General features: G+C 35.8%; 1 protein-coding gene across 1 annotated transcript in view; it reads left to right on the top strand.

Annotated features, from left to right (window-relative positions):
- Positions 1 to 18,780, top strand: part of mRpL47 (mitochondrial ribosomal protein L47) — a 55,997-nt gene extending 37,217 nt beyond the window's left edge. The window contains exons 3-6 of the mRNA XM_083121527.1: positions 4,433 to 4,529; positions 6,861 to 6,978; positions 13,439 to 13,598; positions 18,503 to 18,780. Coding sequence (XP_082977653.1) covers positions 4,433 to 4,529; positions 6,861 to 6,978; positions 13,439 to 13,598; positions 18,503 to 18,647 — 520 coding nt within the window. The 3' untranslated portion in view covers positions 18,648 to 18,780. The remainder of the gene's footprint in view (positions 1 to 4,432; positions 4,530 to 6,860; positions 6,979 to 13,438; positions 13,599 to 18,502) is intronic.
- The last annotated feature ends 1,515 nt before the right edge of the window (positions 18,781 to 20,295 follow it).

Raw genomic sequence — 20,295 nt, 5'->3', positions numbered from 1 at the left:
GTAATCCTTCAAACTGCATATTGAGTACCACAGTGACCTTCGTGGTGTAGTGGCAGCATGCTAGACTTGTGTGACAGGGATCGTAAGATCGATTCCAACCACAGCAGAAACGTTTTCAGAAGGCACAAGGTGTTTGATGAAATGTTGCTTCAGATTCATTGGCAGAACATTGATTCCTTCCCAGAGTTGTGTAAACGTTAAATTCCAGACAGTCTATCTTATTTGCAGCAGACAACCAGATACCACGTGACAGGTGCAGAAACCAGGCAGGAAGAAGCATAGCTTAGGCATCACAGACTGATACGAGGTTTAGCATTGTTTTGAAGGCTGAGGAAAGATGATGATTTTTCATCAACTTCCGAGCTCTAGTCATCACATTCCTTGTTTGATCAAACAATGATTTGGGTATTTTTCGATTAAAATTGATGAAAGTTCCTATTGCTTTATTAAAGAAAATAATAAACAGAATTGCTTAGAGTGAGTGCTAATTATAATGAAGGATATGTTATGCAAATTAGTTTCAAAATATTTGTAATTTTTTCACATCTAGATTGAGTGAAATAAATCTCATCTCTGAATTGCCAAAAATACCTTAAATTGCCATAATGCCAAAAAGAAGGGTAAAAGGTTGAGCAAATGGAAACATTTGTGGAATTCTACACTGAATTAATTATTGTGAACATTCTGAAATAATGTTATTCGTTTTGTTCTCTCTTGATATGTTAGGTGAATATAGTTTCTGACTTCATGTTTTAAACAAGAATGTAAATGTTTCATCACAGAGTTTATCGCCTAGTAGAGGGGCCCGTAGTACAGTTGGCTACTCTCTGCTGGTGCTCAAGAGCTATGTTTCCAAGTTTACAATTTCTGGACTTAGAAATCTTCCAGGGTGGTCAGATAACATTTGGAGAAGTGTACCAAAATTGTACTTTTTTATTTACCAAAAATATAACTTAGAAACTGTAACACATGCTTACGCTTGGTTTTCTACATTATATACATTGAGATATTTTTCAATGCTTAACATTATCAGTTTCCTCCGTACAGAAAATTCTATAAATTAATAAATGGCAGAAGTCAACATTGATTTTTTTTTTCAGAATGCCACTTTTGAGAGAAAAATATCTAAAGAATTACACTGGGGAACAAAATAAAGATTTTATTTTGCGGCATAAAGTTTAATAACAGTTTCAGCACACAAAACAGCTGTGATTGCCAATTGTATGATTGGTTCAGTTGAATTGACTCCAGTTATAAAAATAAACACACCATGGAAAATGTAGGAGGTAAAATTACTCTAAGCTTTTCTCGGTAATATCAACATTTGATAATGGTCTGAAATTCCTATTAAGAAACTTATTTATTTATTTGTAAATTGTTGCTAGGTAACTTATGAAGCATTGCTAAGCAATATATCGGACACTCAACAAAGCTTAAGGAAGAATACCAAAACATAAAAATGGTTTTAGAAAAAAATTGAATATGCTGAACATAAGTGCCTCATGTGTGTGTGGATTTGAAGATGGTGAAATTTTTACTAGGACAACAAAGTGGGTACACAAAGTATCCCTGTTTCCTATGTTTGTGGGATAGTCGTGCTAGAGAAAAGCATTGGACGATAAAAGTTTGGCCCCCAAGGGAAAATATTAGTGGGAAAAGCTAATATCATTCATGAACCGCTGATAGATAGGGACAAAATCATCCTTCCGCCACTGCATATTAAACTTGGGTTGATAAAACAGTTTGTCAAGGCCTTAGATACAAGTGTTGATTGTTTCAAATATATATGCCACACTTTTCCAGGACTAAGTATAGAAATATTGAAGGCAGGAATCTTTGAGAGACCACAAATTCGTACACTTAGAAATTATGCCAATTTTACAACTTACATGTCTTACATCGAATCTGAGGCTTGGCTGAGCTTTGTGTCCGTCGTCAAAAACTTTTTGGGGAATCACAGAGCAGAAAAGTACCCCGATATAGTTGGAAATATGTTGAAAAATTTTGAGAAATTGGGAGCTAATATGAGTGTGAAGATACATTTTCCACATAGCCACATTGACAGATTCCCTGAGAACGTTGGTGATTTTAGTGAAGAATGGGGAGAAAGGTTCCATCAGGACATAAGGATAATGGAAGAAAGGTACCAGGGACGGTGGGATTGCCACATGATGGCCGACTACTGTTGGAGCTCACAGAGGGATTGTCTTAAAAAGCAATACAGCAGGAAATCGTATAGAAAACGTTTCACATAGTTTGTTACTTCATTGTGTACATATTTTCTTAATTATTATAATCATAGGCCTATATAAATTTATTTTTATAATAATGATTGTAATCACAAAAATAGATATTAAATTGTTGTTGGAAGTTCATTTATATGTATGTCTTATGTTTCCGCCATTTTGGTTTAGTGCATTTATTTCATAAATTAGAGCCAATTCAGGAAATATATTATCATATCATTATTCAGCAGCATGAAATTGCCCTAAATTAGCTCTCAAACACTGTGCCGCAATTTCACTGTTCCCCAGTGTTATCAGAGGGGGAATTATTAGACTTCTGATGACTGATACCATGTTAATCTGTCATTTGCGACCAATATTAGTCATGTGCAGCATTTATGGACTTGGGATTGGTGATTATATGGATTAAATGAAAAAGTGGCATTTTAGGAGCATATCACCTTAACTGGCAACATTAGAAGGTCGACCATCAAAATTTGGCTTTTAACTGTAAAATGTTATGCACGTAGCACGAGAGAGTCAATTGTGGTCGAGACTGTATATTTGTTTTAATCCCTGTGCCCACTCCTTTCAAATTACAGTTTGGACATTAAATGTCTTTTGGCATGATTACCTGCAAATTTGAAGCCATTTGCATTCGTAAGATACCAAACCCCGATTTCAATAATACTGTAGTATTTTCCTTGATTAAATAAACTTTTTAAAAATGCTAAAAACTAATGTATTATTTTATAATTCGAACATATCATAAAATTGTATGTTAATGAACAAAATAACAATACTGAAATATCTTTATTAGTTTTGGATATATGTCTTGGTAAATGCCATCACATGATGCTGATCCCATTGTCGTCAAGAGATCAGGCAGTGTCGTCAGGGTCTCACTTATCAGACAAGACTCGAACAAGCTTTTGCTCAAGCCCTGCCCTTTCCTAAATGCTTTTGTTTTGCCACGGTTAACCAAAAGTGGCAGAAAAGAGTGACTTAAAATAACCCAATCAATCGATTCAATCAACTAAATGTTTTTGTTGTTAGGTCTAGTTTTTATTGGTATAAATAATACCTTTTTGGTCAAACCCAAGAAATTGCAGTGTAGCTAAACCTAACCAACCCAAACTAACAATGAAGCATTCCACACTTCCTTCAGAAGACGAAGGACGAGGCTTGACCAAAAAGCCGTGTGAGTATTGTGAGATCAATACTGGTACTGCGAAGGAGCATGGGTAGAGGCATGCATATTTCGTTTTTGACAAAAAACACGAAATGTGAAATAACACATTGTAATGTTAATTTATCATGTTTCTGAAAGGTGTGAGGTGCATTTCCCTACCCTGTCTTGTCACGAAATAATGCAAAATGAACTGCAAGATGCAAAATAGACTCTTAAACACGAAATTTGCCATTTATATACCGACGCGACACTTTCTGAAGTTAGAATTATCCTGTGGGTTATGCAATTCACTTAAAATTGATTAATTCTGCTGTAAATATTTGAGAAGCAAAAATGGACCCCTTCATACAGGAATAAACTTAATATTCTGGTAATTATTTAATGTGCTATTAGAAGGGATATGTTTATTTTGTGTAGTAAGTGCAGTTTTGAAATCAAATTTGGGATTATATTTACATTTTTAAAACCAAAATGTCATTTTATATGCTTTTTCACCACTATAACAGCAAAATTGTATTTTATTTACCGCTTTTGAACCTGAAATTGACTCTGTTTTTGTACCAAAATTTTGCTTTTTTATTTTTGCTTAGGCATGGGTGAAGAGAATTCAGGGTAGCCAGAAGTAGCACAGGGTCCTCTCGGGAGTGAAATTTAGGTGCAAAATTATTATTATTTTTTTCTTTTCGTTTAAATGTGTGACCAATATTTAGACACATATGCCTCCATCAGTTGTCAAAATTACAACCTGTTAGTGTTGCCAACTAAGACAATATACCCCTAAAATGCCACTTTTTCACTTAACCCATATAATTGCCAATCCCAATCATCTTTTTCTGTAGGTGATGCGCAGTCAACACCATAGCTGTTGTTTCCTGAATTTCAAGACCGGAGCACAAAAAATAAAACTATTTAAGTAGATGATAAGTTGTGAAACACATCAATGCTGGAATTGGTTTCAATGTATCTAAGTATCAGCAGAGCTTGAGCTATAAAGTAACGTTGAGGAATTTTCCAGGTTTGTGCTGTTGAAGGAGAAGAACATGCTGATTACCATGGAACACGAATGCAATGAAGAAGTGCGGCTCTTCCCCAATCCGGAAAGAATTGACAAAGTGAGTAGGGTAAAATTTTATGTTCACTGCATCATTTGCTCTATTGGTAACTATGTATTTGTGAGTAGCAAATATTTATGTCCTATTTTTTAAGACCTGTTGTGTGAATTGTGTGTTGAAATGTGGAGGGAAATGCAAGTCATCATTTTAAATTACTGGTGCAACAACCTTTTACGGCTAGAAACTACTTTTTCTTTGGGTTGTGATGAAGTTTTTTACAGGGCCTCCTATCCCAGACTGCTAGCACTGTTTTTCCTTCAAAATTCCATTCATTACACACACACATATGAAGGACAAAACTAAATACACTTTAACCAAACAAAAGCATCAATAATAAATCTAATATAAACATCAAATTACTAAAGCATCTAACCTAACAAAAATACTACCTGATTTGCAAGGATGAAATATGTCAAGTGATGCATGAATTTTGTACTACAAATATAAATGTATCTATTCAACTCCAAAGATATACGAGTATGCTATGGGCACTTGCAGAAAATTTCACACATGTCAAATTTCCATATGCTTGGATAATTTCGTTTTTCCCAAGAATTAAGAAGCCATATCGCATTAGTAATGCCCCTGGAAAATGAATATCAGCCTAAAATTATACATTTCACACATTATTTTATTTCAGTCAGTAATATCCATGCATTATTATAAAAGATTGATAATTACAAGTAAAACTGGTACAGATCATTGCAGGAACACGATCACTCCAAACTGAAGCAGTGGTTGGGGAAAAAGAGGACACACTTCCTTCTGGTTGCAAATATTTCGGCACCTATACTTCAAAAGAATAGTGCATTTGAAATCTGTAATACTGAAGGAGTGAGGTGCTTACCAGAGTTGTTTAATGTTGTTTAATGCCAATTGTGCTCTGAACATTGAAATATTCAGTTTAATATTTTAGATATTTAGGCTACTTTTTGGTGATTCAGATGGAAATTTACACATGCTATTGTTGCCACAGGTAATTAAATTATGATGCAATGAAAAGCCTTCCAAGTTCATTAACTTTTTGCCAGCCATCGCACATTAATTTGAGAGAACCATTTACTTTTTGTGGGTGCTTTTGCACACACGCACATCAGCTAATGACCACTGTGAACAGCACTACTCCTTGTGTGCAGTAAAGATCATGCAGAATTTCTGAAGTCCTGAAAACCTGGACAATATCAAATTTATATATTGGATGTGTAACCACTCTGATGTTTTGGAGTATTTTTCTTCGTTTTTTTTTTTTTTTTTTTTTAAAGAAAAGGAATCCGAGCCAAAACATTTGTCCAAGATGATGTCTAAAGTTGATGGGGAAAAATGCTAGGCTTTTTTCTTTGCTGTGAATTAGTTGATTACCATTAGTTTTGTCACTGTATCCCACATAAATAATAATGTTTTTGTTGGAAATTTGGTTTTGACAAGAATTTCAGTACTTTGTAACCTTGTATCATTGCATACAAGCTATTATATCTCACAAATCAAATATCATTTTTAAAGTGTGTAAATCAGGATGATGTAGATATCTCTCCAATTTTTATTAATTTCTTTTACAATTTTTGGAGACAATCAGTATCCCTACTGCATGATGGTTCCGTTATTTGCAATAAAAACCTCAAATAAACTTCAGAAACTAATCGTCAATTTCTTCTTAAAATACAAGTAACTGAAAGGCAATAAGTGCCTCCCCAATGACAGAGTGGTAACATCGTCTCCTTGTAATCAAGGGGTCCCAGGTTCGAATCCCACTTTAAACTGTAGGTTCAGTCCTGATTAGCCTTCTCCTGTGTGTTAAGGCCACTTTGGGCCTTTTGTGCATAAAGTGGACTTTGCTCTGAAATGCAATAATTTTTTACTGTCCATGTTGAGAAATTATATTAGCCAACCATGGAAGAAACATGGGTCTGTAGATGGAGATTCGTTCAATTCTTGATAAAAATGGTCGGATTGTGAAGCATATTACAGGCTATAATATATTTTAGGGTAAGTGTTTAAAATTTTAGTACATATTTTGACTGTTGTTGTTGCTTATTTTATTGCTCACATTAATTTGTATTTTTATCTTACACAGTGTACTTCAAATGTCATGTTTTAAGCATTAAGATCTTTTGGATATCACATAGAGTTGGCAGTGACATAATAAATAATACCACTCATCTCTGTGACCTAAAATCAACTCAAAACATTTATATAGAACAAAATTGCTGCTTCTCCATCTGCTTGAAATCACCTTTATCCTAAACATGGAATCCTGGCTCAGACTTTCATTACTTTGCCATAATATCCATTGCACAAAGTTTTCATGGAAATTTCTAAATTGAACTTTTCCAGGTGAAGGAGAGTATGGAGAATCTGGAGGGAGTCATCCGAGAACGGAACAAAGCCTACTTTGAACTGGAAACAGGAGCATCAGGAGAAAGGCCAGGGCGACTTGTGAATAATCAACTGGGTATGTGCTAGAATTATTTCTTATGCTATCCAAAGGGTTCAGTACAGCATTTGGGAGACATAGCAGTGTTCCTATAAGGGGAGGATTATTGGGGCGAATCATCTCTCACTGGTTCAGGAAACATTCTACGTTAATTGTATAATTGTATATATTTTTAGAAATCATTTTTGAAATATAAATTTTGGTTCAGAGGTGGATCAAAGACAATTATTTTACAGTTTATTTTCAAGATACAGTCTGAAACTGTTAAAATGGCAATAATTCATATGAATTAAAAATAAAATAAAATGTTGGAACAGTTTGTGATTTAAATGGTGCCCTTGTCTCAAGCGTGTCCAAGGGTGGAACCATAAATTGCTGTCTGTGTGAGAACCAAGAGGTTTTTTTCTTTTTTGGTCAGCTCTGTTTCTTCTGCATCTAAGATTTGTTACATCGGATTTTGTCTCTAACCTTTTATTCCATTTATTTGCAAATTCAACTATGTTGAAATGTGATTATGATTATGGTTGTGGAAAAGCATGTGTTCAGTTGAAGGTGTGGCTCAGTGGTAGAGGACCGGGCAACAAAAATGTGGAAAGGAAATCCAGAAAAACAAGCTTGAGTACATTGATATTTAGAAAGTAACATTTTATTAGTTAGGAACTGTTTAAAAAAAAACAGTACTGATGTAATTTTGATCAAGTTTACTGTTATGCGTAGTATTATATGAATATAATAATAATGCCAGGAGATTGGACAAAGGGACTATAGTTCCCATATTCATGAAGGGTGACAGAAAGGAATGTAAAAACTAAAGAGGAATAACACTTATGTGCCACTCATTGAAGGTGTATGAGAAAATATTAGAGAAAAAATGAGGGAAGAGTCATGCCATGCCAAAGCAACACAGATATGTGCAATTTCCAACCTGACCATCTCCGATTTCCATGAAATTTGGGGAGTTGAAACTATGAATGAAACTTAGTAACTGTGAAAATTTTTAATTTCGTGAGTCTTGTAATTGTTAAATTATTCAAGGTCAAAGTTAGCATAAATTGTCCTTTTTGAGCCCGCTTAGCTATACTAAATCTGCTGTAACTCCGCCCCTATTTTGCCTAGGAAGCTCAAATAAAGCTTATTGTACAGGTAATTGAACAAGCTTTCCAGTGATATGTAACAAGCCTACCTTTGGATAAAAATATAATTTTGTCACGTGACCTTGAATATCTCAAAACGTCATCACCAAAAATCGTCAAAAAAATATATTTGGTCCCTCATACCATACTCTAAAACATATCAAATAATCATTCTGGGACTGCAATGGGATCAGAAGATACAAAATAATATGTGTAACTATGTGACTGATAAAAGCCCCATTATAGGAACTATGACGAGTCAAATGTCACTTAACACCCCCTACAAAATATAAAGCAGTTATCCTGGGTATAATTGGCCATGAAAGAAATAGGTTAGGCACAGGCCGATCCCTAACCGTGTGTGTCAAGCGCAGGTCCGGCATATTGTTCACCGCCATATTGAATTCAACGCAAAAATTTCAAAGGAAAGGGGGGGGGGGGGGTGATGTGATATATCAAATCAGGCTAGAATTTCACGAGAAATGAAGTGACGAAGGTTTTTCCAACGCATTTTTAGCCAGCAAAAAGTTGTACTCATATCTTGCACTTACGATATATGCACATTATAATGTTGTCAATGTTCCTGTGAGCACACTCGTTGACGTCTCTCACACTCTATAGAACATTTGGCAAAATAGCAGGTGCATCAACATTGCAAGCAACACCTATGCCTTCTCTCAGATGGTCAATATCAGGGACTTTTAGTGCTTGCACCATTCTCTTTAAATGTTTCTGAAGGTAAAAGTCCTAGTAAGTTGTTAGATCTGGGGAATGTGCAGGCCTTTTAATAGTGTGGTCACACTCTGTCCTGTTTCAAAACTCTGGAAAAGTGCCATATCCCTAAACAAGGATGAAAAACCTATTCACTTAACAAATCCAAGAAGCCCTCACCATTTAAGGTTCCGTTGTTGAATATGGACCAACCATTCCAGTTCTACATGCACTATACCACATCAGCAGCTTACCAGCAGCAACCATTCGACTGGGCAAATCACAGGTATTGCATATTATTTTTATTAACTTCACCGTGAACATAAAAATTAGCCTCGTCACTGAAGAATTTTTCATTCCAAAGGAAGCGTCACGTAATTGTTTGAGATACTTTTCCCAATATTCTTCACTATTCAACTATTTGGTGAATGTCGCTGATTAAAATCATATGCAATGGTGCGTATACTTCTTTCTCTCCCAAGATATCAGCGTGATCTCGATGAGTTCCTAACACGTTAGGAGCATTCCAATGCTTTGTTTTTAACACCTCGAAAAGGAGAAAATGGTTACAAGCATGCAATAATAACTTTTTCCTGGTTAAATATATGTTGGATAAACCTTCGTCACTTCATTTCTCGTGAAATTCTAGCCTGATTTGATATATCACATCACCCCCCCCCCCTTTCCTTTGAAATTTTTGCGTTGAATTCAATATGGCGGTGAACAATATGCCGGACCTGCGCTTGACACACACGGTTAGGGATCGGCCTGTGCCTAACCTATTTCTTTCATGGCCAATTATACCCAGGATAACTGCTTTATATTTTGTAGGGGGTGTTAAGTGACATTTGACTCGTCATAGTTCATATAATGGGGCTTTTATCAGTCACATAGTTACACATATTATTTTGTATCTTCTGATCCCATTGCAGTCCCAGAATGATTATTTGATATGTTTTAGAGTATGGTATGAGGGACCAAATATATTTTTTTGACGATTTTTGGTGATGACGTTTTGAGATATTCAAGGTCACGTGACAAAATTATATTTTTATCCAAAGGTAGGCTTGTTACATATCACTGGAAAGCTTGTTCAATTACCTGTACAATAAGCTTTATTTGAGCTTCCTAGGCAAAATAGGGGCGGAGTTACAGCAGATTTAGTATAGCTGAGCAGGCTCAAAAAGGACAATTTATGCTAACTTTGACCTTGAATAATTTAACAATTACAAGATGCACGAAACTAAAAATTTTCATAGTTACTAAGTTTCATTCATAGTTTCAACTCCCCAAATTTCATGAATATCGGAGATGGTCAGGTTGTAGGCTGTGTTGATTTCATATGGAATGACTCGGAAGTAACAGAGCTGAACATGAGAGAGGAACAGTATGGATTTAGAAGAGGCAGATCAACAGTAGATCTGATATTCACCATAAGGCAATTGCAGGAAAGGCACTGCGAGTATGGAAATGATTCGATTATGGCATTCCTAAATATAGAAAAGGCATACGATAGCATGAACAGAAGAAAGATTTGGAAGGCTCTAAGAGAGAAAGGAGTCAAGGAAGAGGTAGTGTGTAGAGTGCAGAGCACATACAAGGCATACCAGAGCTGTGTGAAGACACCAGTGGAAGAACAGAGTGGTTCAGTATAAGTAATGGACTAAAACAGGGAAGTGCTCTTTCCCCACTGCTCTTCATAATTACAATGGATGCAATTAACAAAGAGGTGGGGAAGATGATAGGAGAGGAAGAGAGGAAGAGAGGAAGAGATGAAGTTCCTTGTTAGCTGATGACTTAGTAATAAGAAGGAACAGGGTAGAAGTAGTACAGAGACAGCTTGATAGTTGGAATGAGGAAATCAGAAGAGTATGAATAAAATTCAGTGCAGTAAAGAGTGAGGTGCTAATAACAACAAGAAACAGAGCCAGAAATGAACCAAGAATAAAGTTGAGGGTAGTGGAGAGCTTCAAATATCTAGGAAGCATAATTGAGAGAAGTGGAAGAATAGATGAGGAGGTAAATAGAAGAGGGCAAATGGGTGGTGGACTTTATCAGTGTTCGAAGATTAATATATAATATATATAATAATTACGTACGGAGCAGAGACTTGGATAATGACAGAGACAGGTAAAAGTAAGATGCAGGCAGTGGAGATGAAATTCTTAAGGAGTATACTGGGAAAGACTAGAAGAGATAGAATAAGGAATGAGGAGATGATAGATGACAGGATAGATGAGGCACAGATGAGGTGGTTCGGACACATAAAGAGGATGGATGCACAAAGACTACCTCTTACTAGAGTTACCATGCACAAGGAGTGGGAATAAGACCAAGATGTCAGTGGAAAGAACAGATAGTGGAGAGTGTTAGGAGAAGAGGACAAGATTGGAACACCGTGGAAAGAGGGGAGTGGTGGACGACCAGGAGAAAATTGAGAGACTTGACTTCTATGCAGACCCAGCCAGAGGCAGGAAACTGTGAAGGATGATGATGATTATATGAATATTACAGATATTTAAATTTTTCTCTCCTGAAACTACAGAATGCTGTTATACGTATGGCCAATCCAATCAATCACCACTCAAGCCAATCAGCTGAAAGCAACATTGCCACTGACACACCTTGTGTAGCTGTAATTATCATGTTCTTTGTGGCGAATTTCACGCTATATAAAAAAATAAAAGAAACATTTACCGTTTATCGCCACAAGTCTGTTTTGCCCCTGAACGCTCCGTGCATTTGTTTACTTTTCTTTTGTGCTGGATTAAAGTCACGCCAAAAGGCAGCACTTATGCGTTTCTTTTACTGCTTGAAAATTGCATGCTAACACAGCAACAGATGTTTCGCAACTTTCATCGATACAGGTACGCATTGCTAGATGTACCTCATTTGGTGTAACTTTGGGCAAGTATGCCGTAAACTTCAAATGGGGGGAAACATGCATTGAAGTGATATTGGTATTTGAAAATGCACACGGAACGTCGGAAGGAACCTATACTATGTTTGAAGTGTTAAGTGTGTTTTACGTAAGCAGCGGCATTGTGCCAAGAACTCGTCTATGTTGAAATTTTCACACATTCAGTGGAAAACGTTTTACTAAGCTACGGTTGTGAATGAGGGGATCGTAATCGACCACTGAGACGTTGCCAAATGTACCATGAAGTCTACTTCGGTGTTGAAGCCAACCACAAGGAAGTGAGAACGACTAGGTTTTGGAAAGGGGTGCTTCGTTGTTCCTGCAACGTCAAAAATGGACTACATTTCTGTTGCTGAGCGTGGCTTTGTAGCGGAAATTGTAATTCCTAGAAGTTTCAACTCCCTGCCTATTAGACGTGACAACGTCGGAGAACACTTCTGTTATAATTGAGGTATGTGCTGGCTAGTGTGGTGAACAGTAGTATTTTGACGGGTGTCATTAAACTCAACATAAAAGTGATGTGGGATTGCCAAATGATACGTCCACGTCTCCGTTGCATAATAAAAAATGTACTACCCTTTTACTATATGCCAGTGAATCTACAATTCAGTATAAACAAGCATAATTACTTAGTGTCCTTTAGTATAAATCATACATAACTTGTGTGAACTACAAAGTGACGTATACTTGTGTCACTAGTAATGGATTTTCTGTGTGTGATACTAAAGTTTCAGAACGTTTTGATTAAACCATGTATGGGATATAGATACGCTGTTTATTACGACTTATATAAATGTTAACTCTTAGTGCATCAAAGAGGGACTTGCAACAAGAAAGTGCACGTTGTAGCAATTTTCTCAACCTCCGATTAATTTTGCTTAAAGGATGCATGCTTGATTAAACTACCCCCCACCTATTACCTTGCTTAATGAGAGCATCTACGTCTTTTTTATAGAGAGTCATTGTATGTGTAATTTGATGTTGTATATTAATTGTTGTACATGCACGTACAAAGATTTCAGATGAGCTCATGTAAAATGACGTAAATAATTGGACGCATGATTTTGACTACTTAATTGTTGTTGAATAGGCATTTTTCGCTGGTCGAAAATATACATATTGCAATTAGGTCAAATTAATATTGAATGCTGGAATGTTAAGAATAATGATGTAATAAAAGACAGATTGAATATGTTGAAATAATCTAACGATCTTTCCCACTGTTTGTACGAGATCGATGGGGATATTGTTAAAATTTTGGCAACGTACACATGTTATGTTTGAATAAATTGCAGTTGATACAAATGTTGACTTATGTTGTAATTATCCCACAAGCTCTAGAACATCAGTTAATAGCAATTATAAACTAAGTAAACATAATATGATTGGTGTTGGTAGTGTAGTTGGTTGTCGATTGATTATTTTGTGCTTTGCTAGTGTTTGATTATTTCTTGAGTTTTCTGTGTAGCAAGACCTTATTGCGAACCACATTCTTACTGTAATCTAACCCCATAACATTTCAATCAACGAACCCTGAAGCGACGCTATAAAAGCGTCAAACAATAAAACTTTTAAGTTCTACTAATTTAGTGTCTATCCTCCCACGGACCTACATGGCGCTATCCTTTAAGATCTAGAGAAGTAGAACATTACAGCTTGTAGATAAGTAAGAAGTTCATTTTTCAACTTGATTTATGTTTTACCTTTCTGTTAGGTATGAGAAGTTATTACCGAATGTTTGAGCATCTGGTGCCAAGATTCATGAACAAGACTTGGCAGGAGAATCACAAGTTCGGCTACGGTGGCTACGCTGTTCACAAATTCCTCAGGCTGTACAGGGAACAGAGGTTTGTGGAGAAGAAACGAGAACGAGGGTAAGATTTTTTTTATTTTTTTTTTTTACTTATTTTTATTCTGAGGAATGTTTTATGTATTTACTTCTCTTTGACACTTGGACGCTGCATGTGACCATCACATGTTCACCATATTGAACCATTGTGAATCAACCCATAGACTGTGTGTCTACTGACTGGGAATTTTCAATGTCAGGAATTCAGCATGAATTCTACATGCATTTTCTTTACAAATATGAAAAATTACTAGGGGCATGCATATTTCGTTTTTAACGAAAAAACGAAATTTGAAAAAACACATTGTAGTGTTAATTTTTCATGTATTTGAAAGGTGTGAGATGCATTTTGTGACCATGTTTTGTCACGAAATAATGCGAAATTAACTCATAAACACTAAATTTAGGGTTTATTCACCGACGCGGCACCTTCTGAGGTCTGAATTATCCTGAGAGTTATGCAATTCCCGGAAAATTGATTAATTCTGCTGTTAATATTGGAGAAACAAAAATTGACTCCTTTACACAGAAATAAACTTAATACTCGGATAACTACATAAATGGGCTATTAGAAGTGAAATGTTAATTCTGTGGAATAAGTGTAGTTTTTAAATCAAATTTAGGATTATATTCACAATTTTGAAACCAAAATGTCTTTTTATATACCACTTTTGATCCAATTTTTCACCGCTATAACACCGATATTTTATTTTATTTACCGCTTTTGAACCCGAAATTGACTCATTTTTTATACCGAAATTTTGCTTTTTTATTTACCAAAAATATGTGCCTCTAAAAATTACTAAAATTGCTGCTCTTACTAAACCAAATCTTATGAAATCCAGACATGGGAAGTAGATGATATTGTTAAAAAGATGAATGGTCTGTTTATAGTGGAAAACATAACAAGAGATTGTCAGCGTTGCTTGCAAAACAGTCACTGCAATATGTAGCAGACACAGCAAACCATATGTTGGCAACAAATCCACTTAATCACACTTACAAACCGCTTTGTGGCCAAAAGTGTACTTCCCTTGTTTCAGGCTGCTTCATGTTGTTCAACTTTCTCATATATTATTCTGTGTAAGCGTAAATATTGTCCATTATCTAAAACCCTTACCTTAAAATTATAAAGGGGGTATGGAAAATAATTTTCCCAACTTCCAAGATATCAAACTCTCACGAAGAGGTGTAGGCTATGTGACTTACAATTTGAAACAGTAATTTAAAAACACAATGAAGGTATGATTTCAGGTATTTGCCAGAAAATGCGCTAAAATGAAAATGTGAATTTTGGGAAAAATAACACCGAATAGTAAAAAATAAAAATATACACCAATTTGAAAAAAAATAACAAAAAATCACGGTCCCTACCGATTAGGCATAAATAAAACAAGAATATCAGTAGTAATTTATTGCATTAGTAACAGTGAGTTCTAACCTAATTTTCTGCATAATCACCATAGTTGTTCTGGCATTTGTCATAGCATGGCACTAAATTTTGTATGCCCATGGCATATGTGTCTGACAGCAAAGTCTGGAACTATCTCTACCGCAGTGTAGCTGTCAAATCCTTGTCCTGCCAGAAACCTCTTCAGTTGAACAAATAGATGAAAGTCTGTACATGCAAGGCCAGGGCTGTACAGGGAGTGGTTCAAGATCTCTCATCTGAAGTGATGCAAAGGGCCCGTGTGTAGTCAGCTGTATGGAGTTGTGCACATTCAATTGGCCTTCCGTGAATTGTGTGCATCATCGTCTGACCATACTATCACTCACGACGTCTGGTGTGCTCTGTGCCAAATTCTGAGCATGCAAAAATCTGATTACTACACGTATGCTACATTACAATCTGTGGGAAACTGTATGAGAGCTGCAATCTTTAACCTAGAACTGTCCTAAAACTGCTGCATTGCGACTGTACCAGATTACAGCTACACGCCACTTCTTCCTGCCCACATGTGTGTGTCGCTCTCCGGCCACTAGTGCTGCGTACAGGCACCATTTGAGCTTTTTTCAGGATGCCCCTCGTATATGAACTTTCAGAAGCTGTTATTAACAGAATGTTCCTGTTTTAATGTTTGGTTAGCTAAATCAGGTACCTATACAAAGCAATTCTATAAATTGCTTGTGTTACATTTCTAATACTGTAACATTCTACTGAATGATGTGGGATCGAACCAAGAGTCTTAACCATTGAGGTGGGTTGATGTAGCTCGCTTAATCATTCATCCTCTTCATTTGAGCACTTGCTCTTCATGGTAACCCTAATGGTAATGAGCAAGAGGTACTAACTACACACTTGGAAATGGCAAAACACAAGCATTTGGATTTATACCTTCAAGTCTAGATCAACATGGTTGGAAGGAACAATACCTGTCTGTCTCTGATGATACAATTCCCTGCTGATGCCCCTCGTGTTCTATCGCTCAATCTCCTCAGTTCCTTCTTGTTAGACGATCCCAGGCAAAAGACCCCACTCCACATGTTGCTCTCTGTTTTATTATTTTTCCTCCTTCCCTGGTCATTGCCCTCAAATACCAGGTGATCAGCACCTTAGCTCCAATAGACCAGGAAGGATTTGTAAATTACTGATGTGACATTCTTTGAGTGCCTGAGAGAGCAACGGCTGGTGACAGACTTTATGAATTCAGGCTAGCTGTAAATCTCACTTTAGAGGAGATTGATACGATTCACCTCTCCGGAAATAAATTTCCTGAATTGAAATTTATATATAAAATATCCATGTTGATCTAGACTTATGAGTCGAAGATTTTATTTAAAAAAATAAAAAAAAAACAAAGAGAAGGAAAAAATTAAATAAGGCCATACCTACATACCCTTTTCGTCAGCAATAATGGTATAACTGCATGTTGTCAGTTTCACAGTACTTCACTTGGATATACTGTACTGAAGCAGAAATCCCATTGATAATGTAAGGAAATATGACACTTTCTTTTGTACAATTCAATTGTTTTACTTATATGCAAGAATTAAGTTGTTTGCTTTACTGAGAAGGGAGAAGTAGCTTTATGCAATGAAAAATGAGTACGCACTCATGGTTCTTGCAAGCAGAGGGTTCCAAACCTCATTGGAAATATCCACATATGATACCGAGAATGTATAAGGAAAGTGATTAAGAAATACATTTTGTAATTTATCAATCACTCTTCACTCTAATCTAATTCAGTCATAACTAAAAAACTAATCAAGTATTTTATTTTAAAATTACTGCGTATGATAAAATTCCATAATCCTTCCCTAGCTTGTGATTGTAATAATTTTCCAAATTCACTATTTTGCAGTATGAATTCAAATCGTAGAGAATAGAGAATTAAGTCAATTTCATAGAAGATAATATTGGTACTTAACAAATCCATACCTGGATCTGTATGAGTTTATTATTTCCATTTGCAAAAACATCAATTTAGTTTAGTTTGTAATTGTCAGGGAAAAATGTAAATTTTTTCTTGGGAAACCTGGAAAAGTCAGGGAATTTCATTTCTGCTTGTTTGTAGCCACCCTGTAAGATGAACCATAGCTAAACATTTTTCTTTGACGAATATCATCGAAATATTAAATTAACTTCAAATTGGGCCTGTTTTCATTGCAAATGTATGGAAAACCTTGTGAAACAACTGTGAGTACTAATTAGCAAAGAAAGATTACCAAATACTAGAATTACAGCTACAAAATTTCCCCATCTTTGCAATGCTTGCTTGCATTATAGCATGAAAATCAATAAAATATGTGTCAATATTTTAATTTTGAATAACATTTTAACAATAGCTCCGATAATGATGAAATTTCAGAATCAGTGCTGATTAATTGTGGGGAAAGCAATAAAACAAAAGCCCCCACTGAAAATTTAAGATTAAAGTGACCAATCTTATCAAATTTTAATGCCCATATAACAATGCATCTGAATGAACTGGTTATACTCCTGCAAAATATTTTGAAAGGCCCCTTCTATATAAAATACACATGCTGTACTTCTGAAAGAAAATGTCAGAACTTTTGCTGTCTTCAGTTTTGATAAAATCACATTTGAGAGCTGTTTAGAGACAACAATTCACCTGAGAATGATGGACCAATCAATGCCTGTTTCTAGAATCTCTACTCGTAGTTTCACACTGCAGATTAATGTTCAGTTAGTGGCATGGAGCATTAAACAGAAGTTACTAACTGAAAACGAAAACTGGTGCATCTTAGCCAACTTAAAATGAACAACAAATCCTTACACTTTACAATATTCAGGTGGTATGTAAAGGACATCGCAAGGGCCCCCTAGAGGGTTGCTCATCCATCCCCCCCCCCCCCAACACACACACACACACGCACGCACACTGCGGGGTTTTGGTTTTGCAGTTTATAGATATGGCACTGTACACAGGGATGGAAAATGGTCAGAACATTGGTAACTGAAGAATGCTCTTGAGACAAAAGTCATGGTGAGAATCAACACTGCACAGCTTGTGCCAAGAGTGGAGAAAGCACTGGAAGAGAGCAAGAAAGGGATGCTTGCCAATGAAGTGCAGAAAACAAGAGTTTATTAATATTCTTTTCCAGCAAAATAACCAAAGACAAAGATAACATTTCATCATCTGCTACACTTCCTTTTTGCTCTCTTTTTTTTAAAGCATTTTGCTCAATATTTAAACATTGTCTTATCGTCAGTAAAAAATTGTGCAATTGTTGGCTTTGACAAAGGTGTAGGGCAGATACTGATGTTTTAAAAACAAAATCCTACTTTTATGAAGGAAATTTGTTGAAATGGTGTAAATAAATAGGTCAGTAATTTGTCAGTATTTGGTCAGTTAAAGTTAGGAATTTTGAAGAAGCCATAACTTTTGTTTTACAGCACAAGATATAATATTAACATTTTACACTGTTTATTGGATACTTTTTGGTAGACGCTTGCTTGTTTTGCAGGAGACGAAGAGATCATGTGATGCATCTTCTCAAGAGGTTCCCCAACATGGACATGGAGGCTTTAAAGCAGGAGTATCCAGATGTGGATATTGAAAAAGCTAAACTGTACAAGAGAGCTCGTGGACACCATGAATTTAACTCTTAAATTGTTAACATAACAGAAGATATGTGAGGTGTGCAACTTGCAGAAGACTGATGGTAGTAGTTTATTCCAAATATTTTCTCATTTGATACACTGTAGCTTTGTGTGTACAAATAAAAGTTATCCATAATTCACATTCATTTACATATTATATCCATATATTTTTATTATTTTAATACAGATAAAATATGCTAGCAATGTGAACGGGAGTCATGACATTTTGGTACCAGGTAATATTGGTGCCACACACTTAGATGCCAGGACATTTTCGTGCAAGCTACATATAACGTTGTGTACAGAAACAAATTAATGTTCTTTTAAATTGATTGCTCTTTATTATGTTCCTTACATACAAGCAATGCTACACATTACTTTCTTGGCATTTCGCTGGCAGTGGTTTAGTCCACATACATCTGCATGTGTATGTTCATTTACAAATTTCACAACTTCACCATTCACAGTGTGGGCACAGGCCTTGTGCTGCTTTTTCAGAGAGCACTACCAGTACACTTTATCATTTCTTTTAAATACGAAAATCCATTATGAATTAGTTCCTCCACCATGAGAGCTATTCACTAACGAAGCCATTTTCTGTGATGAAGAAGTAACTCACATTCAGTATTCATAGTTACTGAAAAGTGAAAGTGAGTGGCAGAGGTCAGAGATGAAAAGGCGTGTAAAGAGAAAGGCACCAAATATCCACACCAAAATGTCCTAGACCCATTGTGAACAGTATGGAAGGTAAGATTTTGACTGATAAAAAAGCAAGAGATTGATAACAAGATGCATTGTAATAACTTCAAACATCTGATGACAAAACACAATTACATATGTAACGTACAAGGGTCATACCAAAAGTAATGAGCAACATTCTTTTCTGAATTATTGTGTTGTATTATTGAAAAACCAAGTACTATATGTCCAGAAACTAAATGCTTGGTGGCTGTGACCAAATCTGGAACTAACGATGGTATGAGAAATGATTTGCAACATGTAATAATGCCCCTTCACATTTACATTACGGGGTTTTGTCACAGTAATGTAGATGGGAGAGAATAAGTTGCCACAGAAGTCTAGTTCTGAGTTGCAGACTTTGTCTATTCCAGCTTGTAAAAATAAACTAGTTTATGTTAACAAAGTTTGCAAGATTGCTGACGATCCTTAAGACAAAATATCAAGTTAGTTTGTTGGAGTGATAAAGTGGTAAAGGCCTGGCCCAGTTGTCTGAAGATCGCAGGTTCGAATCTCTTTTAGAGCAGATTATTTTTTTATTACGTAGACATTGTAGACATTTATAAGAAGCAAAATACGATAAATCTAATTCCTCATCGATGCCACTTAGGATGTGTTTTTCGTGTAGTTTTTTCAATACTAAATTGCTTCTAACAAAAGCCAATAGGGTGGACAGAGAGATATTGGCGAAAAATCTTAACCCTTTGAGGCCCACCCTGTGAGGTAAAATATGAGTTGATTGTTTTTAAATAAAATAGAAGAACAATGACAACCCATATACCCAGTGGCATAGCAACATATCGCGAGGTCCTGGGCGAGATGAGAAAATGAGTCCCCAACCTGTTTTTAAATTTGAAATCTCAATGTGACTCGATACAAAATCTTCAGCAAATTATCATATTTGTATAATAAATTATTG

Source organism: Lepisma saccharinum, chromosome 4 (genome assembly GCF_977018435.1).
Source record: "Lepisma saccharinum chromosome 4, izLepSacc3.1, whole genome shotgun sequence".
Classification (NCBI taxonomy): Eukaryota; Metazoa; Arthropoda; class Insecta; order Zygentoma; family Lepismatidae; genus Lepisma; species Lepisma saccharinum.
The sequence above is the reverse complement of the archived record's forward strand: the minus strand, read 5'-3'. Positions and strand labels throughout refer to the sequence as shown.